Below are 20,458 nucleotides of genomic sequence, written 5' to 3'. Positions count from 1 at the left end.
CTCTTAATCATTTGTCACCACCTCACACGAATACCATGCCCCTTTCTAAAACAACAATTAGAATAGGAAATGCTTTATTGGTTTCCTTTTTGCTGACCTCTTTAACAAAAGAAATATGACACAATGGTCTATCAGTTTTATAAATAAAATCGAATGGGTGTGGGCCTCTTTTTATGTAATATAAATTTAAATTATGCCAGTTCTCTTCATTTGACTGGTACCATGAATCTCATTAACATATTCTCTTTACTTGTTATTCATCACATCATGTGCTTTCACTATTGTTGTCTGCTAACCGTTAGGAACAGATTAAAAGGTCTATAAATTAAGTGTCATTGTTGTAAGGCCATATACTGCCACAGCAAATGGATCCGATTTAAAGTTAGACAAATCAAAAACTTTGCAGGATAACCAATATCCCGATCGCTGCTCAAGAAAGGAGCGTGATTATATAAAGAGGATGAAAATTTCACAATGAAGGGTGATGGTGTGTTAAATTGTTCTTAAAAAGATAATACAACTGACATTTATTTACTAATATAACATGATTATATTAGATGGAGAGCAGCATAGGTATGAAGGCCAATGGGTAATAAAAATGTATACATATACATTGCAAAACAAGTAACTGTTCTTCATTAACATGCAACTTCTATAGTTTGTTCTCCCTTCCTTAGATTAAATGTTCAGAATGTTGAAGGTGGGACTGTGTGGTCAGATCTTCCACATTTGGCAAATACAGTTGTCCTGCATGCATGCACATTTGCCTATTTTTCTTGTCTTCCTTTTGTTATTGTTGCTTTCATACCTGTTAGCTAATGAATATGTTTGTTGAACGTTCCCCTGAATAAATGCTGTGGGTAATTCACTGGATCCATAAGATATGGCTTCTCAATTTTCAACACTCTTTAGGAACATTTATGGAGTGTAGCCTACTGTATGCTTTATGCTTTAACTCATTCCTCAGTACCATTAAAATAAATAATAAATAAATGCTTGACATCCCTTTAACCAAAGCAGTATTGCTGCTCTATTTAAATTAAGTCACAAATTGGCATCATAACAATAATCTGCGAATACACACGCACTGCAAAGACACAATCAATAGCATAATTTATTTAATCTACTTACAGTTGTCATCAGATATTCAATTTCATTGAAACGAATGTAACAAAATAATGTGGGCGTGGTCTGTGTGTTGTGAAATTAAAACACATTAAAACTTCCCTTAAATGCGTCTGAAACATTCAGCGGAGCAGCGACAGAGTAAACAACAGTGTCCTAATGATACAAACATTTACCAATAATGTGGAAAGCTTTTAAATCTGCTCAGTGAAAAATTCGCTGTGACGAATCTGTCACCGTTTAATATCTGCTGGAAATCCAGGTAAAACGATCAGCGTGCACGCGCGCATCCCCAGTTGATCCGTAACACCGGTATGCTAATTCAACCCATTTTGTTTCTATATTCACAATTTCATATTTATAATGTTTGCTAATTGCAAACTTTATTGCTGCGATTGTAATTTTTATGTAATTAATTCACATTTCCGGGTTTCCCAAAAGCGGAAGTCGTCATAGTTGGGTAAACTTCTATAGCGGTGAATGAGATACTACATTAAATATATTTTATTTTGTGTTCTCATTTGCTCAGATAGCAAAAGAAAAACTCTACATTTGTGTTTTCACAACTTTCAAAAAGAGTGTAAAAAAAAATAGAGAGATTGATTACGACAGTCAGAAGAGAGAAAGATGTAAACTTTACCTTCACTTCCAGGTGTTTACTAGTTTTTTTGTAATTTGATGCATAGGTATAGTAATATAAGTATAGTGTTGTAAATTAATGTTTAAATGCACATCATTTTTATTTTAATGGAATATTTTTTTTATTTTTTTATTTTTTTTTTACTTTAGGATTTACGATGCTGATGGTCCGCTTTGAACAATATGCTTTGCAGAGTAATAATAAGACTTTATAGTAAGTAATTGTCAGTGTATATTTATTGAATTAATTATACCCTTTTTTATGCTTTTCTCTGCCAGCTGTAGCAAATCAAATCGGTCAAATCCGTAGACTGTAAAAAAAAAAGGTCAAATCCCACACTAAATGACTTTTATTTTGCCATTCCGCCTGTTTTGACCTATGGTTTTGACGCTCACATCATCTGGAAGTGGAAGCTAATGTTAACGGAAGTAGATTGAGTAGTCGGTCTCCGTTGATCGGGTGCACTTTACAAGCTACTTTTAGTGGCGCTGCACTTGCCAGAGGTAAAACAATGCGAATTTGTAAATGTCTTATGCATGGATATATGTATATGCTGGAGTGTGTCTGTATGTAATTTTCAACTGCCTTTTTGTTTTACTGAACAAATAAAAAACGACTTGAGCATGGCTGCTGAATAGGGCACATACAGACACTTGGCGGCTTCTCTGATGATAATATTGATGCATTGTGATAGTCCACACACTCCATTCAGAAACATTGTTTACTGTAAACGCACTGCCAATATATGCAGACTTTTAGCTCTTGTGTTCGTGGTGTTGTGTTCTCACTAATACGCTTATGCAGGGATTTATATAGTCTGTGTTCATAAGAGGGTTTATGATGATGCCACCCTCTCCAAATAGTGTGTGATTTGAATGGGGTCGTGATCAGGCATGCAATTACATTTGTAAAAAAAAAAAAGTTGCCGCCATTGCATCATCTTATCTTGGTCTCTTCCCGTTTAGGTATAGGAGTTTCTTCAGCTCTCTACCTTTTGTTTTAGGACAGGCTTCCAGCCATGGTGAGGCTCAATATCATCATTCTATCATACAAGATGTTCTTGAAATGTTTCTTGATCAGCATATTAGAATGATTCCTGAAGGATCATGTGACACTTGCCATCACAAGAATAACACCTACACACATATATAGATATATAGATATGAATTATGTTTGTATTATTATTATATGAATTGATTATATAATTATATTTGATGTTAAACATAATCAACAATATGCTAATTCCTGGACAAATTATTCCCAGTAGCAGATCTGGTCTAAATATGTTGAACATGCCGACCCAGTGTTTTAACACTGTAACCGAAGAAAAACTTAATCACATTGTTGTTTCTTGTCTTGGCTGCAGTTGTGTGACATCTCTCTCTTCTCTTTTGGTCAGTCTGCTGTGGTGGATCTAAAAACAAAGGAGGAGAAAGATGCTGAGCTAGACAAAAGGATTGAAGCTCTAAGGAAGAAGAATGAGGCTTTGGTCAAGAGATATCAGGTGAATTTGGATGCTGAAATTTAATAGTCTGCTGCCACTCTGCCAATCAGTTTTTTTTTTTTTTTTGTGTACTTATAATTATTTATTTTGACTTGAAGAATTGGCTGTGGTTGTTATTCATTGTACGTAACATTCATCCCTTGAGATGCTCCGATTCAAAGCTTTTAACTTGATCAGATTTTATTAATTCATTTAGTTTACTTTTCTTTCTCTTGTTTCACCAGGAAATACAGGAAGATAAGAAAAAGGCTGAACAGGAGGGCATCGCTGTGACAACAACTCGCAAAGCCCGCCCTCATGAGCCTGAGTCGGAACGGAGAAAGACAGAGAAGGAGAACTTCTCAGTGACCGTCGACTTGGCTAAACCAGCTGGGGTAAAGACAGACAGCAGAATGATTTCACAGAATGATCATTTACCACAATGTGCCATGGTTAAATATATTACATTATCATTGATTAGCACAAAAAAAAAAAAAAAAAAAACGGAATGTCTGCAGGATCAGATGCAATCTCTAGTGCATTTTGCCTAATTTTTTATCAGATATAAGCTCATGAGAAATACTGTATCAGAACTTCTGTTTATTTAGATGACCTGCTTCATTAACTGAATTGTAAAAAATAACTATATTGATACCGGTGTCAATGCAATATTGTCAAATCAAGTCACCTTTATTTATATAGTGATTTATACAGTATAGATTGTTTTCAAGCAGCTTTACAGTGATAACAGGAAAATAATGCATTTTTGCAAATCAGTTCCATTGTAAAGATCATCAATTATTAAATTAGTTTATTTCATCTATAAAGCAGTTCTGCAAAAATGTCATCGTCCAGCTCAGTTCAGTTCTCACACAACATTGTCAGTACAGTCAGATCAATAATATTGTTGAATATTAAGTATTGTGAAAAAATAACTAGTTCTTGCTGTGTGATATTGACAAAAAAGGTAAAAAAAAAGTGTAATTTAGATGTACTTAGATCGTTTAATACTGATCAGAGGAGGTACATTTACACTGCAATTACATTTGCATAAATAAGACTGATAATTTGCATATGTAAATATGAAATGATACAAAAAAAACACTTAAATATACAACTGAAAGCAACAGTAGGTGACTGCAAGTCACCATCTTAAAGAGTGAGTCATTAAATCATTTAATCAACCAGGTCATTTTAACAGCTGATTCATTGAATCACTGACTCACCCGATTCGTTCTAAAAAAGTGGATTTATTTTAGTTTTCGACATAGATGATACATATTGCACACCCCTACAAAGAACTGTGATATATCTTCACAGCCCTAAAGTCCATAGTTTGTCAGAGAGATGGCTATTTAAAACTAAAATATTAATATGGGAACTGGATACGTGATTATATATTGGATAAGTACCCATGTTTCTTAATTAAAGTTAGATTTTGATGCCTGCTAATGATTTGCATCCGCTTTAATAGTGAACAAGAGCCTGTAAAAGTTAATCGCCACTCCCATTCCTCACAGCTTTTAATTTCCCACCTGGGGAAGGCTGAGACAAGCTGTAGAGCATTTTAATCAATACCTGTAGAGTTTCAGTAGATCACAGATGGCCCATGCAGCTGTGATTGAGCCTCCTATCGTGGTCTGTGAAGGTCATGCCTTTCAATAACTGAAAAGTACGAGATTTTTCTTAGAAAATAAACTTGTTAAACTAGAAAGATGGACATGGGAATCGCTGCCCTGTAAAAGAATCAGATTCACAGATATTGTTCATGGTAATATGTTATATGCTGTTTTGTAATTCAAAATAGTTGTATTAAATTGAAATAAATCTAAAATATAAATATTAGACTTAAAAAAACTTTAGAAATTGTGAAAAATTCGAAATGTTGTCTTGGCAACTACCTGACAAAAGTTTAAGTTTAAGCACTTAAATAAATAAAAGTGAAATAAAAATGAATTGAAGATACTAATAAAAATGCTAAAAAAAAATTACTAAAATTAGTTAAAATGAAATTATAAAAGCTAATTCAAAATATTGAGTAACTACTATAAGTTGTTAAAATAATAAATACTATATTAGTATATAAATAATACTAAAATTACAGTGCCTTATGAATGTAACCGGAAAAAAAACAGGTCATGAGCTTTTTACTCATTGACTAAAATCCACAAAAACTTTACACTGGATAACAATTTCTAGGATAAGCGTGTGGTGAATGACAGGAAACCAGCTGGTAATCGTGGTGACCAGGGTCCAGAAGAAGAGTCTGGTTGGCCTCGCTCTGAGAGCCCCCCCAACAGATCCGGATCAGGCCGGCTGAGCAGAGGTGGCCACCGTGGGGGACGAAGAGAGCCCCGTCCAAACAAAGGCGAACCGTGGCCAGAAAGGCAACCTCAGGATGGTGAAGGTGGAGAGGGTCCTCCCCGTTCTGAACACTCCTTTAGAGCAGGGCGGAGAGGAGGAAGAGGAGGAACGCAAGGAGGAGGACGAGGAGGAATGCAAGGAGGACCAGGACCAGGCTCAGACAGGAAATCAAAGGTTACCATTGACATGTTCTAAATCATTTTGTGGTTGAGATATTGTAGAACATGTTTGTAATACATTCACTTACAAAGTCATTTGGAGGTGTGCAAAATGTACAGAAAGGAGAATGCAGGTCCCGTACTGCTGTTGCTTGCAAAATTCATTATTTATACACAGCGGTGCTTCTTCAAGCATATATTATAATGTTGTAAGAGGAAAAATTGCTGTTTAAATAAATATAAGGAATTTTCCAGCACTGGCAGGAATTATTCTTTATGAATGTTCTTTTTGAATATTTTAGATCTTTGAAAACCGTAACAAAGAATTAGTATCTAGACAGAAGCATCGTAATCTACAAGCATTTTTTTATTGAGTTGATATCCCGTTGATATCCAATTTCTCCTCTTCAGGAGTGGGAGGAGAAAAGAAGACAGAACATAGAGAAGATGAATGAGGAGATGGAAAAGATTGCTGAATATGAGAGAGGTCAAAAGGTTTGTTTCGATCAACCCAACTTTCTCCTAATAATGTAGCAGCCATTATCTATTTGATATATTCACACACATTTATCTTTTGCAGGCTGAGGGAGAGAAGAACCCCATCAGGAACTTCCTTGATGACCCACGGCGCAGTGGGCCAATCCCAGACCTTGACCGCAAGGAGGGAAGCCGACGACATGTGCGCAACTGGGGTGGAGTTGACTTTGACAATGTGAAGACTGGTGCAGAGGTTGAGAAAGAATGGACGGTACTGAACATTTTAATTTCTTTGGTTTAGCTTTATACACAAGACGCATACAATACCGTTTAAAGGTTTGGGGTCAGTAAGACCCCATTAATACTTTTATTTAGCAATGATGCATTAAACTGATCAAAAGTGACAGTTAAGACTGTACAACATTGCTACGAAAAGATCTTTTGAACTTTGTCTCAAAACATCCTAAAAAAAAAATCTAATATAATAATATCTAATATAATATCTAAAAATATAATAATAAGAAATGTTTCTTGGGAACCAAATCGGCATATTAGAATAATTGTATTATTTATTTTATTATTTTTATAAAAATTACATTTGAAAATACATACATTTAGAAAAAGTTATTTTTAATTGTAATAATATTTTCACTGTATTTTTAAATCAAATTTAGCAAGCATAAGAAACTTCATTCAAAAACATTAAAAAAATCGACCAACCTTTTTAACGGTAGTGTATAGAGACCAGAATATCAATTATACACCACCCAAAACATACCCCGACCCCCTTAGCAACTGCATAGAAACACCATGGCAACAACCTACAATACCCCAACATTATGAAGGGCCAGTCATTTTCTTCAGAAACTGTCTAACTGGATTTTTTCTTTTTTCTCCTTGTCAAACTCTCCTTCTCTTTTTCAATCTCATAGCAGAATCGTAGGCCAAGTGGTAGAGGCTCAGTGGATATGACATTATCCATGACGGGTAGAGAAAGAGCCGAGTATCTCCGCTGGAAAAAGGAGCGAGAGCAGATTGATGAAGAACGGCTGGCTCGTCACCGTAACGCCACCGGCCAGTGGAAACGAGAGTGGGATGCCCAGAAAACCGATACAATGTGAGTGTCAAAGGCATAAATGCTGACTACTATGCTATAGAGTCATTGAACTCTTAAAGGGCCAGTTCACTCAAATTTTATTCCGGTCGTTTTACTCCTCTTGATTTTGTTCCAAACCCATATGTCTTTCTTTCTTCTGTTGAACACAAAAGAAGAAATTAATGCTGCACATTCACTATATGGTGAAAAGAGACCAGTACATTCTTTAACATTTCTCCTTTTTGTATTCATTCAGGTTTGGAATGACGTAAATGATGACAGAATTATTATTTTGGGGTGAATTATGCCTTTCATTTCAGCTGACAATTTGATTTCTGTCAGCCTGTTAAAAAGAGAGACAGAGAAAGACTCTGGATGGGAGTAATGCATGCTGACAGGGTGAGAATAAGACAGCCAGTGACCCTGAGGTGTTTTCACAGGTTCAAGGAGGACTCAGCTGTGGCAGGAGAGAGCACACAAGAACAAAGCAACAGGAGAGGTAAATCGCACACACACACACACACACACAGAGTGACCACCTGACACCTGTTCTGCAAAAACCATGAATGTCTCCCCATGTTTTTTGGAGTGTCTTATATTTTATACAGCCAATCAATGGTCTGTCATACATCAACAGTATAGAGTAGTTACATGTACACATTTATTACATTTTTGCTTTGTGAAACTTGTCTTGTTGGCTGTTTGGTGATGTTCTGTGCTGTGGTCTCTCAGCAGCTAGGGGGCGCAATGCCCATGTACAGCAACGCAGTGGACCTTCAGGTCAGCTTAAGGCATGGGAGTGTGTGTGTGTGTGTGTGTGTGTGTGTGTGTGTGTGTGTGTGTGTGTGTGTGTGTGTGTGTGTGTCTTTACCCCGCTTCACATTGGCCCTAGTCTGAGTGCAGGCAAACAGCTGTTCCTGCACTGATAGTTTCTAATTGCATTCCATTCCTTCATAATAAATTATAGTGGGTGGGTGTGTATCTGATTGGATTATCTATTGTCTCAAGATGCAGCTCTCTGGATAGCTCATAATTGCTTTCTGCCAGTTGCATAGCCATCATTACAAACTTGCTTCCCGGTCATTTTGCTGAGCAGAAAACATGCACCCAGCCACTCCTTGTGTTCTTGACTTGATTGACCTTTTCTTCTTTAAAAACTCACAGTAAAAGCTGAGATTATTCTGTCATATAATATCATTAATGTAAGTAGCAACACTGTAAATGAAGTGTTCATATAAATTAACACTGTAACTGAAGTGTTTAATATTCTAGTTTTGACTAATGGAAATAAAACTAATGGTAATTTTAGTTTTGACTGTGGTAAATAAGTCTGTAAACAGTTCCTCGTCTTAATTTTCCTTAAGCATTGCCAGTCACTTATATCCCAGGTGTTTGTGGATCCTAAAAATGCATTAAGATAACTCAAATTCAGTTATATATTTTTTACAGGTGTTATTAATGCTTATTTAATATATATTCCTAGACTATTTAAACATTATTATACATTTAATTTTGGCTTTTTTTATTATAGAATTGGTCTTACATTTTTAACATTTGCTGTAAAAACTCTTACATTTCTTTAACTTAAACACTTAACAATTTGGAGATACTTACTATGTAGGCCCTGCATCCTCTGGAGATGTTTAAAATGAGGCCATCTGCACAACACCTAAAATAAAATGTTGTATAAATTTTTTATATGTATATACATATATACATATACTTTGGAACTGGAGCTATTAACATGGTTACTTGAGTAAAACATGTACATTCAGCAAAACAACTTTATATATTTTAACTTTAACGGATTGGCTTATACTCAAACTACATTTCCACTTCTGAGGCACTTCTAACTTAAATCACTCTTGTCCTAACATTGTCATTCTCACACTGTCTCCTGAATATTGACATTCAAAAGCTGTCACTCAAAACATACCGAATAGGACTGCGATATACATTGCGATATGAAAACAATTTCACCAGATGACTTGAATAGCACTATTTGGAAAGAATGAATCATTCTAGAATGACTGGGGTGATTCTGTAATGGAGTAAGTCTGCATAGAAAGTAGTAAACAAATTACAAGCATAGATAAATACAGTAGAACAAAGATATAAATGAAATAAACAGTGCTTTATTTTTTTCAGACATTGAATAATCAAATGTAAAATAACACTGCATAGTCTTCACTGTATAAATTAAATGTAATTAATTGAATTATCTTTGTTAAAGCAGCAAAAGTCATTTTCTCTTTCTCTTTTGTTGTTTGATTAACATTGGTGACAAACAGCTGCGAGTATATTAAGACGAATGCACGGATCCAATATAATGAATGATATGCATCTGTTTTCTTTCTCAATTGTTTACAACACATAGTACCGACTGTGTTTATGAGGATATTCACCGAGACGGGCATTCTGACTTAATTTTGAATTCTCGTGTCCATTCAAGCTCAGAAATAAGAGAAAGAGCACTGACAGAGCACCCGGCTCTGTGTGCGCACACAGAAAACAGCGTGCAAGTTCCAGTCTTCTTGCACTTGATGTTTAATTTGACAGGACTTAAAAACACATGCAAATGATAAACTTTCACTCTATGATGGTTAACCTTTGCAATTAATCAGCGAATCAAAAGCGTTATGGGGCGGGGAGCAGCTGGCCCGTACGGATCATGAATCACGGATCAACTACGATCCCTATTCTTGACATCGTACATCCTGCGATGTGACTATTGTGGATGCGCACATCGTGATATTGATGCTAAAACGATACATCGTGCAGCCCTAATACCAAAGTACCTCTTTTGCACTGAAGAAAGTCTTGCTGCTTCTGACACGTGCTCGTTTGCTGATATCTTGGTTTTGAGTGCTTCACAATCCCAGTATCTACCTCACAACATTCAAGTCAAGTCTCGTCACAGTGCTGTCAAATCAAGGGCACATTTGCATGTTTTTCTCATCCGTTCCCCTCCTCTTATCCTGAAAAGTGATGCATAGAGTGGCATCCAGAATGACAGGTGGCCATCTGTTACTGTGTGCCCAGGGTCATCTCTCTCCACCACAGATTTCATATGCAGAATTGTTTTGCAAGGTCTTGCTTAGCCCTATGACCCCCTTCAATGATAAATATTGCTCTAATCTCTGTTATGCAGAAGACAACAAGAGGCCGCCCAAGGCCCCAACCTTTGGCGAGTTCTTGGGCCAGGGCAAACCCAGACAGGGAGGCCGTGGACGAGGGATGGGCCGCGGTCAGGGCAAAAGCTACAGGTATGCAATAGTTCTCCTCATTGTGGAGAATAATAATTGTTTTGGGATGGCACTAGCATGTCCAGTCCTTCTCCTGGAGATCCTCTGTCCTGCAGAGTTCAGCTCCAATCCTAATTAAACACACCTAAACCAGCTAATCAAGGTATTCAGGATTACTAGAAAGTATTCTGGGGCAAGTTGAAGCAAAACTCTGCAGAACATTGGACATCCACGAACAGGTTTGGACCATAGACTGTAAAAAATATGGACAAAGCGTCTGTGACGTCACCCATAGACTTTCTGAAGAACGGTTTTGAAGCCGTTTATGGGGGGTATGGGCGGCGCCATCTTGGAAAATCCTAACCCCGCCCACCTTCTGGCCAATCCATATATGGGTAAAGGACGCGAGTCCGGTTATTCCAAGTACAGAACAGCGCGCGTCACTCAGCTTCGCTCTGCTACTCCGGTTATCTTTGTATGTATATTTTAGGCAACGAAATATGTTATAAAACACCATACTAACTCTTTTCGTTTTCATTTAAAGAAATCTTAAACATTATAGCCACACAAATGTGGTTCAGGCAACGCGTATTGATTATATTCACTGCATAAAACGTTTGCCTAACAAAACGAAATATAAAACACAAACCTGCCTCTTTTCATTTAAATATAATATAAAAATATTAAACATTTTAATATGGTCCAGGCAATATGTGCATTTGTACTAAAAAACAGATGTTGCAGTAAACAACATTATACAGATCATCTTCGTTGTATTAAAATTTAAAATGACAAAACTCAACCCAGTCTCTTTTTGTTAAAGGTATAGCGGAGGATCTTTCCGAATTTTAGATAAGAACCGCCCTCTCCACTTTTTGAAAAAATGCACATGCGCAACACTCTACCTGCTCCCGAGAGGGAACGCCTATTAAACGTGTGCGAGGTTCTCCTCGTGCACGCTCTGTTTACAAGTTGCTGTCGGCATCACTCATACAAGATTACTTTCCAAAAAAAAAATTGCACTTTTTCTCAAAATAGCATGCCAAACTTTACCTGTCGAGTAGAAACTTTGCGACTGAGGCATCAGTGGGAAGCCCAACCTGTGTTATCAGCGCACGCCATCGTGTGAAACAATCTCCCAAAAACACTCTGATCTTGTTTCTCTCTTCTGAGGCCTTTCTCTTCTTCTCATACAGTTCGTACAAACTTTTTCTCTTGCGACCCTCAGACATTTTCAAAGGACCCGGTGAAACGGCGAGCTTCAATGAATGTCTTAAACCGTAGCTCTAGCTCACCACCACACATAAACACCTGAAAGTGCGCATGCGCAGAAAGCGGAAACTAAGGGACGAGCACGTATGACGGCCTTACGTAAACATATCACCAGAATGATTGACACTTAGGTGGACCAATAGTTTACACTACCCACCCGGAAAAAGAAAATCCTCCGCTATACCTTTAAATTTCAGTTTTATCAATATTAGCCATTATAAAAGTATAAGTAAATGGTACCAAGAAGCTATACAAAGAAAGCAAACAATTCAGTCAAACATACAAAGTCAGCGCTCTCTAACCATACAACGGTAAAGTTAAATAGCTTATAAAGTTATGAAACAAATTATAGATTCACGAGACCAAAAATCGCCCGTTAGATATACACAAGACGAATTATATCTCATGTTTAACCACTACAGAGACGTCAGAGTCAGCGGCAAATGTCAGAACGACTAGCCGAGGAAAGACTGTTCCAGGCGGGGTACATGAGCGCCGAGCGCCCGGTGATCATCTGGATCTCACAACCTGGATACAATTTTCATAAATCTTTATAAATAAACCACAGATTTGAGCTTTAAACAACTACATTCTCGCCTGAAAAACTCTTAACTACATTTCATGATACAAAAACAGTAGTATTATATTGCAACTGTATATTAAAAAAATGGCGCTTCTTATGTTGTCATTCTCCTTGGAGCAGCCTATGCTCGTTATCAGCTGTCAATCAAGCTGTCAATCAAAGTTAACCACGCCCTTATTTGTCATACATTTTATATCTAAATACGATCTAAACTAATGAGTTAGAAAAAAATTCACCCCCCTCACAGTTGTCAGGCACTCGGAACCTATCGAAAAATACAATAAAAGTCCATGGGACCAACCTGTAAAAACATGCATTTATGCTGTGTAAATGGACATTTTAACATGGTGGTCTATGGACATTTGCTCCCTTTTGGGACCTCCCCCTAGTGGATTTTCGATGTATTGCAGTTTTTCGCACTTCCGGGTAGGCTTCATTTTTTTTAGATTAGAATGTTGCCGCTTGGTTTGGACACCCCTGTCCAGTCCTAGATCATGCCCTAAACTGTATAATCCTCACTCAAGTAGAAGTTCGTTGTAGAAAATAACACATCAAGGAATATGCTCATTAACACAATTTTGAAACTTAAAATGACAAGTCAGACAATCTATTCCCTCATAAGCTTAATGAGCACACAAATGCAGTGACCGTCGCAAGTCTGCAAGACACCAAGTGCCCCTCAAGTCCACCATTTGGGACATGGCCATTAACCCTCTGGGGACTAAGCCCTTTTTGGTCAGTTTTCTCTATTTTTACATTTGGGCTTATAAACCAAGTTATGGAGATGGAACACCATGTGTTTGGTATCTATGGATTCAGAAGACCCTAAGCTAACAAAAAAATGCATGTAATGTGTTTATAAAGGAAGTATGAGTAAAAAAATTAAAATAAACTAGATAATTTCAAAAACGAAAATTTTATTTTAGTAATTTATTACTGAAAATCACACCTTACACAACAATAGTGAACAGTTTTTGAACAAAATATATATTTTTCAAACCCTTTACTTGACAGACATTTGTAATTGTTCAATCAAAAGTGTAAAGAACAATTAAATAATGAACTTTATATACAAACAGTCCCAGGCGTTTTTTCTCAGGCATGCCAGTGATTCGAATTTCTCCTCGTCACTTTCCAGTAACTGTTAATTGTTCCAGAGCTTGTTCTGAGGTAAATATTTTACTGCTTGCCATCATAAAAGTGCTAAAACAATAAAATAATAATGCTATAATTGCTAATATGCTATATATATAAACATTATAATTGTTCTGTCTCTCTCATATAAATCTGTGTGTGTAATTCTACGCTCCGTTCGCTCTCTGTCTCCTTCTCCACTCGACGCTGTTTGCGTCATATCATTTACTATAGTACCACCCCTTGCAAGGCTACAGAGTCCTCTGATTAGCTAGAATACGTCATGGTAACCTTCCTCTGATTGGGCAAGAAAAATATTCCTCCCAGCGGCAATTTTTCCATTGGTCTTTGTGCGTGGAATATTCCTAACAACATCGATTTCATTGGCCTTCTACGCAGTGGTATTGCACAACAAGGAAGTGTGTACACCATATACCACTGTTTTCAGCGGAGTCTGAGGAAGACGGCAAAAAAGACCGCATCTCTCTATCATTAATAGTTTTTAAGATAATTACACATTTGTAAAAGTATGCCATTTTGGGCGGTACCGCCCAATCCGTCCCCAGAGGGTTAAAGGGCTTGTCCTTTTTTCTAGTAGCCACTAAGGCTTTAGTTATGTCATCTAAACTATGGCATGGTTTCCACCTGGTATTAAGATGTATTTTCAGTGATCTGATCACAAGTGTCCAGCTGATACTCCTTTCTCCATGTGTGGTTACTGTGATCTGATCACTAAATGTTTTAGACCCTGTATTTAGCTTGACCACTTGTGATCGAATCACAAAAAATGCATCTTAATTCCAGGTGGTAACAGGGCCTGTTATTTGCTACATGCAATTGCTATTTGGAGGCAGGCGGCATTGTGGGTAGAGAAATTATCATTCTAGAGAGTATTTCCTGAATCAACATTCATTGAGCAACACGATTCTTTCCTAAAGCATGCATGATAATCGGTGGGAAGGAGAAAATGAAGAGGAGAAAGGAAGAAAAGAGGAGCAAGAGAAGGAGACGGATGAAAAGGACAAAGGGAAAGAAAACGAGAGTGAGGACGTCACCCTCAAGGCTCCATTGTCAGACAAGGTGAGATGCCTGACAACACTTAATAGGTATAGAGTATTGTGGTACCAAGAGTTCTTTTGAATGAAAGTTGACTTTAATTTGTCTGTTTCATTTATTCCTGACCTTCTCCTGCTGTGCAGAAGAGTGATGGAGGCCTTGCTGAAGAGGATGAAGATGAGTGGGAGGATGCCAGTGATGGTGAAGAGGAAAATGCAGAAGAAGATGAAAAAGCAGATCACGAGGAATACTCGAAAGATGCTAAGCCAACAGAAAAAAAAAATTCCTCTCCAGCACCCTCTACTCCCAGCCCAAAAGAGAAACGTACCCCAAGACCCAAAGTCCACATCCCTTCCCCGCAGGAGACGCTCAGTACACCAGAAGGGCCCAAACCCCTTAGCCCTTTCTCCCCACTGGACAGCCACCAGCCGGTGTCAGATTGGGGTGAAGAAATGGAGATGCTTTCTCCTAAGAGTAGTCTGGGCGAGAGCCCTCTGAGGCCCAGCAGCACTGAAAGCAGTCCAGCCCAACAAAAGAGCAACCAGGCCGAACATAACACGTCCACCACCCCCAGCCAGCCGGAAGAACCAGAAAGAAGCGAAAGTACATCTACAGGTGAAATAATCAGGGTCTTTATTTAGTACATCACAGTTTCTCTTTTTAGTGGTGCTTGTTAAGACAAAGCCTGGGGTATGTTTTGTTTTTCCACCTGCCATTACAGCTCACACATGGTCAAGCATTCTAGTCTTTCAACTTAGACACCATTGCCCATGAACTCATACATACGAGTATAGTTGTGTTTTCCTTCTAATCTTTCTAATCTCAAGTTGTACAATCGCTGGTACCTTTTGACCTCCTCGCATATTCATAATTGTTGGCTAGATCTTCGTATTCTGTTATTTTTACTTCCATTTTCCGATCTACTTTGAGTAGTTCTTCCAAGCAACAGCCCAGCCATTAGTGTTAACCCCAGTGCAGTGCTTCTCAAACCTGTCCTGGGGACCCCCCCACCCCCCACCATTGCATATTGCATTTTGTATGTCAACCTCATTTCAATTCAAGTTTTGCAGTCTTTACTAAACAGCTGGTGAGTTGAATCAGGTGTGTTAGATGAGGGAGAGATACAAAATGTGCAGTGCTGGGGGTCCTGCAGGACAGGTTGGAGAAGCATGGCTCGAGTAGACCCGGCATTATAGACAATTGCATGCATATGCTCGTGATTTGGGCTGAAAATGAAGCATATTTTAGGGTTCAAGTAACCACATGCATAGTAACACACTAAAAAGAACAACCACATAGCAAATCTCTAACTAGCTAAAACTATTCATTTTTATTTGTTAATTGAAATAAAGCTAAAGCCCACTGATTGTCTTTTAAAAAAAAAAAGTTTTGTAGTATTGTCAGAATCTCTGTGATGTCTTAGAAGTGAAACTTAAGTGTCTTTTCACATTCAGTGGTGGGGTCAACTTCCTGTGAAACACAAGAGTCGGTACCTGCTGAATCTGCCGACTGTACCACCTCGAGCAGCCATGACACAGCAGATTCCGAAGTGCCGCCCACCCCAGACAACAACAACCAGAGCAGTATGTCAAAACATTTCATTAACACACGAAGTTCAAAATATGATTTCCTCCAAATGAAGAATTAATTGTAATATCCTATTCATCCTCTTGATGCAGAGGACAGCGACGTCCCTATTTTAGAGCCGGGTCAGAGTGAGTCTGAAACAAAGCCTGGGGAGGAAACGGCAGTGGATTCTTCAGAGCAACCGTCCTCAGGTGCTGTTCTTATTACCAGCTTTGAGACTGTGGCTTTTCGAAAGAAGTCCCTTACTTCAGCTGACTTCTAACAACTAATCAGCGTCCTCCTTTTTTCAGTCTTTCTGGTCTCTCTGTGTCTCTCCCTCCCTGTTCACTACACTCATGTCTCCTTTATGTCCCATGTCCATCTGTCTCATGGCATGAGATGGCGTCTGCTATCGGGCTTGTCTTTATTGACTTTGACATATGAGAATGCAGCTCCTCGGGCTGACAGTCCTTCCCTCCTCTGGGACCGACTGCTTCTGTCTGCAGCTTTACACTGGCTGTCATTTTCCACTGTGAACCTTGCACACCTCCTCCAGCACGACTAATATCCCACAATTACTGTGCTCCCGGATCCCCCTCATTGTCGTTCATGCACCTCTCCCTGGATGACGTGTTTGGATATGGGTTCTGGCTTTTTCCCTTTCCATGCATGCCACAAACTGCTTCAGCAAATAAACATTCTTTTGATTTTATTCCATTTTTGCAAAAGCATTTATAAATGTGTGAGTGTGTGTGGACTGTAAATAGGAATGATCTATAACATCATCCCAACAGGATCTCGTTTGATTATCATTGTGGGGGAAAGCTGTTTGGCATTTCTCCCAGAGCAGCTTGCAGAGATAAATTATACAGGGTAAACCAAATGTGGTTCCAGAGACTGTATGGCATTTGATTAGATTTGATGTCATTTTAATGTTTATCATGTGTGAATGTCTATTAAGCCACACAGAATGAATGTACTAAGTTCACCAGTGTGCAAATCAGGGTACTTTTTACAAATAAAATCTATTCCTTATTCATATAGACTGTAAAATAAGAAGTCCTCTGAAATGATCAAGGTTCCCACAGCCTTGCTGAAACAGCCGTTTCATTTTAAAATGTTGCTTTTCAGGCATAGAAAATTAATTAAATCTTAAAAATTATGGTAATTTGTGAGTAATTTTCTAGTTTTCTAGTGCTCTGTTTAAGTTAATTTAATCGGCTAGTCTTTTTAATTACTCGCTTTGAATAACAGTTTTAACTCGTTTGGGCCCAGAACCCATTTAAATCAATTTTTTTGTGTTAATTTTTATGACATGCACTTAAATCCGCACCAGTAATCTCAATAAAATACGTCATTATTTTTAAAGATTACTCATCCAGTAATTGTAAACATTGAAATTCATTGCTCAAAAGGAATGGGAATCCAGGATCACACTCGATTCCTGGTTTTATAACAGCAAAAATGAAACAGGATTTTGAAAAAACACAATTTGAAATATATATTTAATTATTCAGTATATATTTGAAAAACACAAATATAAATCTTGCACAAAACAGTTTTGTTTTAATAAATCTAGCCTGAAATTCTGAAAGAAATGAAATTGGTGGCCTTTATTCTCATGAGGTTTTTTTTTTTTTAAGTCTGAAATATGTGTGGTCGCATTCACCGTTATTCAGTGAATTTTCAGTCATTTTAGCAGGAATCCACACGATCTGGAATTTCGCATTTTCTCACACAGATTTTACAATGGGTTTAGATTGGTCACGCAAATTATTGCCCAACAGAAAGCTTCTTGGTTTAAAAGCTTTTGTGTGAGCGGTGCTTTATATCTTGCTAAACTATTGACAAAAGACAATGGAGCTTTTAAGTTCGCTAATGTGGCCGTGCCTCTGTGTCTGTAGGATGTTTTACTTTTTACACAAGTGATGAATTTGTAGTTTATACTGTTGACATTTGGCATGATGCTGGAATGGCAAATAAATGTTGTGCTGCTTGTTACTGATTGTCTTCCCTTTTCCTTTGAGCCAATTTGATTTGAGGAACCACTCCTTAAGGCCTATTTATACTTCTGCGTCGAACTGCCGCCGTAGCTACGTCGTAGGCTGTGTGTAGCGCGCGTACCCTACGGCGTAACCTGACGTGCACCTCTCCAAAAATGTAACAACGCGTCAATTCTACGCGGACGCCAGCGCTGTGATTGGTCTGCCAGAACCCCTCCCTCGGGGTTTCACATGCTCCCTAGGTGCGCGTCAACGCGGACAACAACACAGAAGTATAAATTAAAACCAACACGTTGCCTACGGCGTATAGGCTCCGGCGTAGGTCCGACGCAGAAGTATAATGAGGCCTTTAGTGTTTTGTGAATGTTTGATGTCATATCCTCTCCAATGCCACCGGCTCAACCCTGTCACTTGGGATCACTGTCCTTCTCCTCCTGCTTATTCTCATTACATCATACCAGTTTACTAACTGCTCATTAGCAACTAATGAGTGGATGTGATTTGTGGCCAATTACCTCTTTCAGATTTCCATCAAATCAACGCAAACGCTAATGGCTCAATAACAAGATTCTTGTATTTCCTGTAATTCAATTACTATGCAACATTTAGCGTGTTTAAAAGGAGGAAAAGACAGAAAAACAGTTGTTGTTTTTTTTTTTTTGCTAAAAAGCTTTTATAAGGAAACTGCAGCTGACTTTCAGATCAGAGTGGTAATTAAACCCTTAAACTTTGTCTTTTAGTTTCACATTAACATGCACTATAATGAAACGATACACTTACATTTTTGCTCTTTTTGTCAACCAAAGCACCTGAAATGGTGGTTTAGCATTTTCTTCTTATTATTAGATCTTCTTATTGTTAATCTTTTCATCCTGACTACTTTTATGTATGTCAACAGGCTGAGGACTAAAATGCAGTAGGTGAACTCAGGCGTCCACAGACTGAGAGAGGAGGTAAGCAGAGGAAAGACGAGACATCAGGTGTAACGGACGACTGTTGACTGTAAATTTAAGGGGTCGAGGGAAGCGTCTTTGGATCCCTGCCAACGCTTCATCCAAATATTCCTCATTGGTTGGGACTCTATGCTGCTGTCGAGTTGTGTTGCTGCTCTTTTCTCACGTTTACCTTGATTAAACAGTAAAGCATGTCACTCAAACCGCAAGATTACATTTTTATGACGGAGCGGTGTAAGTGCCTGTTCCCCAATGTTGTTTTATCCAAAATTTGGCACAACAGCACTCAAGATACATAATATCTGAGTTCAGATTTACATTTGAGAGTCGATAAGGAACATAAAGTGTATTTATTGCTGAGAGCGGCATGCTTGATTATTATTTTTTAAATCCCTTTGTAAACTAGGGCATTACTTTTTTCTTTTCTTTTTTTGTTTTTGTCAGGGCTACTTTTGAAACTATTACATAAAGATCAAATTTTCAAAATACATTTTAATATTATTTTCATGAGGATGAGCTGTAGATTTTAAGTTTACTATTAACAACTGGTGCCCTAGACATTATGTGCACACTTACCAAAGAAAAAATCATGGTAAATTGTAGGGTTTGAATGAGGAAAATTAATAATTGGGGCATCAGATAATGTGTTCCTCATTGCTATCAAATCTAATATTAGTTTGATCATTTTTAGTGGTTTGTTTATTCATCATTTTTAGTGGTTTGTTTATTCATCATGTTTGTTTAGTAATCTTGTGCATTTATCACAGGTGTATTTGTGTGTTCCTGAATTTAAATGAATTGAGCAGGAACTTTTAAACTGACAGACATTCCAATGCTTTGTGCGAGTGCTTGCTTCTCTCTTCACATGTGAGTTGTATATCCCTGTTTTTCAATTGAGCTCATGGAGCAGAAAGAATCGTGACATTTGTGATTGTATCGTACCTGCTGCATCTCCCTGCAGATGAAATGTCTTCCTGTTTGGGGTAATTATATATATATATAATTTGGTTTGCCTCTTGTAGGAGGTTTGGTTTGGCTTTTCAAATGTGCATGTAGCATGATACTGAAGTGTTTGTAGGATTTTCCTCCTAAGTTTTCTTCTAAGACTACATGCAATCAATTTTTTTTATTATTATTGTTTTAGTTTACTGGAGATATTGTTTGGTTGCTTTATCGCCATATTATAATGTGTGAACAGTAAGCAAGCAGTGCAAATGTTTCTGTACTTTGTAAGCTGTCATATCAAATAAATGACATCTTTGCCTTATGTGTTAATTCAAATTTGGCTCAAGATGTTGTCTTC

General features: G+C 37.8%; 1 protein-coding gene across 2 annotated transcripts; it reads left to right on the top strand.

Moving 5' to 3' along the window:
• Window positions 1–2,143: 2,143 nt before the first annotated feature.
• ccdc9 (coiled-coil domain containing 9) lies at window positions 2,144–20,436 on the top strand. 2 transcript variants are annotated; one of them, XM_084418812.1, is made up of 15 exons: window positions 2,144–2,268; window positions 2,731–2,786; window positions 3,165–3,269; window positions 3,494–3,643; window positions 5,448–5,786; window positions 6,182–6,265; window positions 6,351–6,518; window positions 7,180–7,364; window positions 7,784–7,842; window positions 10,495–10,609; window positions 14,516–14,657; window positions 14,777–15,248; window positions 16,088–16,216; window positions 16,313–16,411; window positions 19,101–20,436. In XM_084418812.1, the coding sequence occupies exons 2-15, from the start codon at window positions 2,784–2,786 to the stop codon at window positions 19,103–19,105; spliced, it is 2,055 nt and encodes a 684-aa protein (XP_084274938.1). In that variant the 5' UTR covers window positions 2,144–2,268; window positions 2,731–2,783; the 3' UTR covers window positions 19,106–20,436. The 2 variants fall into 2 exon arrangements, with proteins under 2 accessions (XP_084274938.1, XP_084274939.1); XM_084418813.1 differs by having other exon boundaries at window positions 2,164–2,268; window positions 7,183–7,364.
• The last annotated feature ends 22 nt before the right edge of the window (window positions 20,437–20,458 follow it).

The sequence above is a fragment of the Rutilus rutilus genome, assembly GCF_951802725.1.
Source record: "Rutilus rutilus genome assembly, chromosome: 9".
Classification (NCBI taxonomy): domain Eukaryota; kingdom Metazoa; phylum Chordata; class Actinopteri; order Cypriniformes; family Leuciscidae; genus Rutilus; species Rutilus rutilus.
Note: the sequence above shows the minus strand (reverse complement) of the source record. Positions and strands in the feature narration are given on the sequence as shown.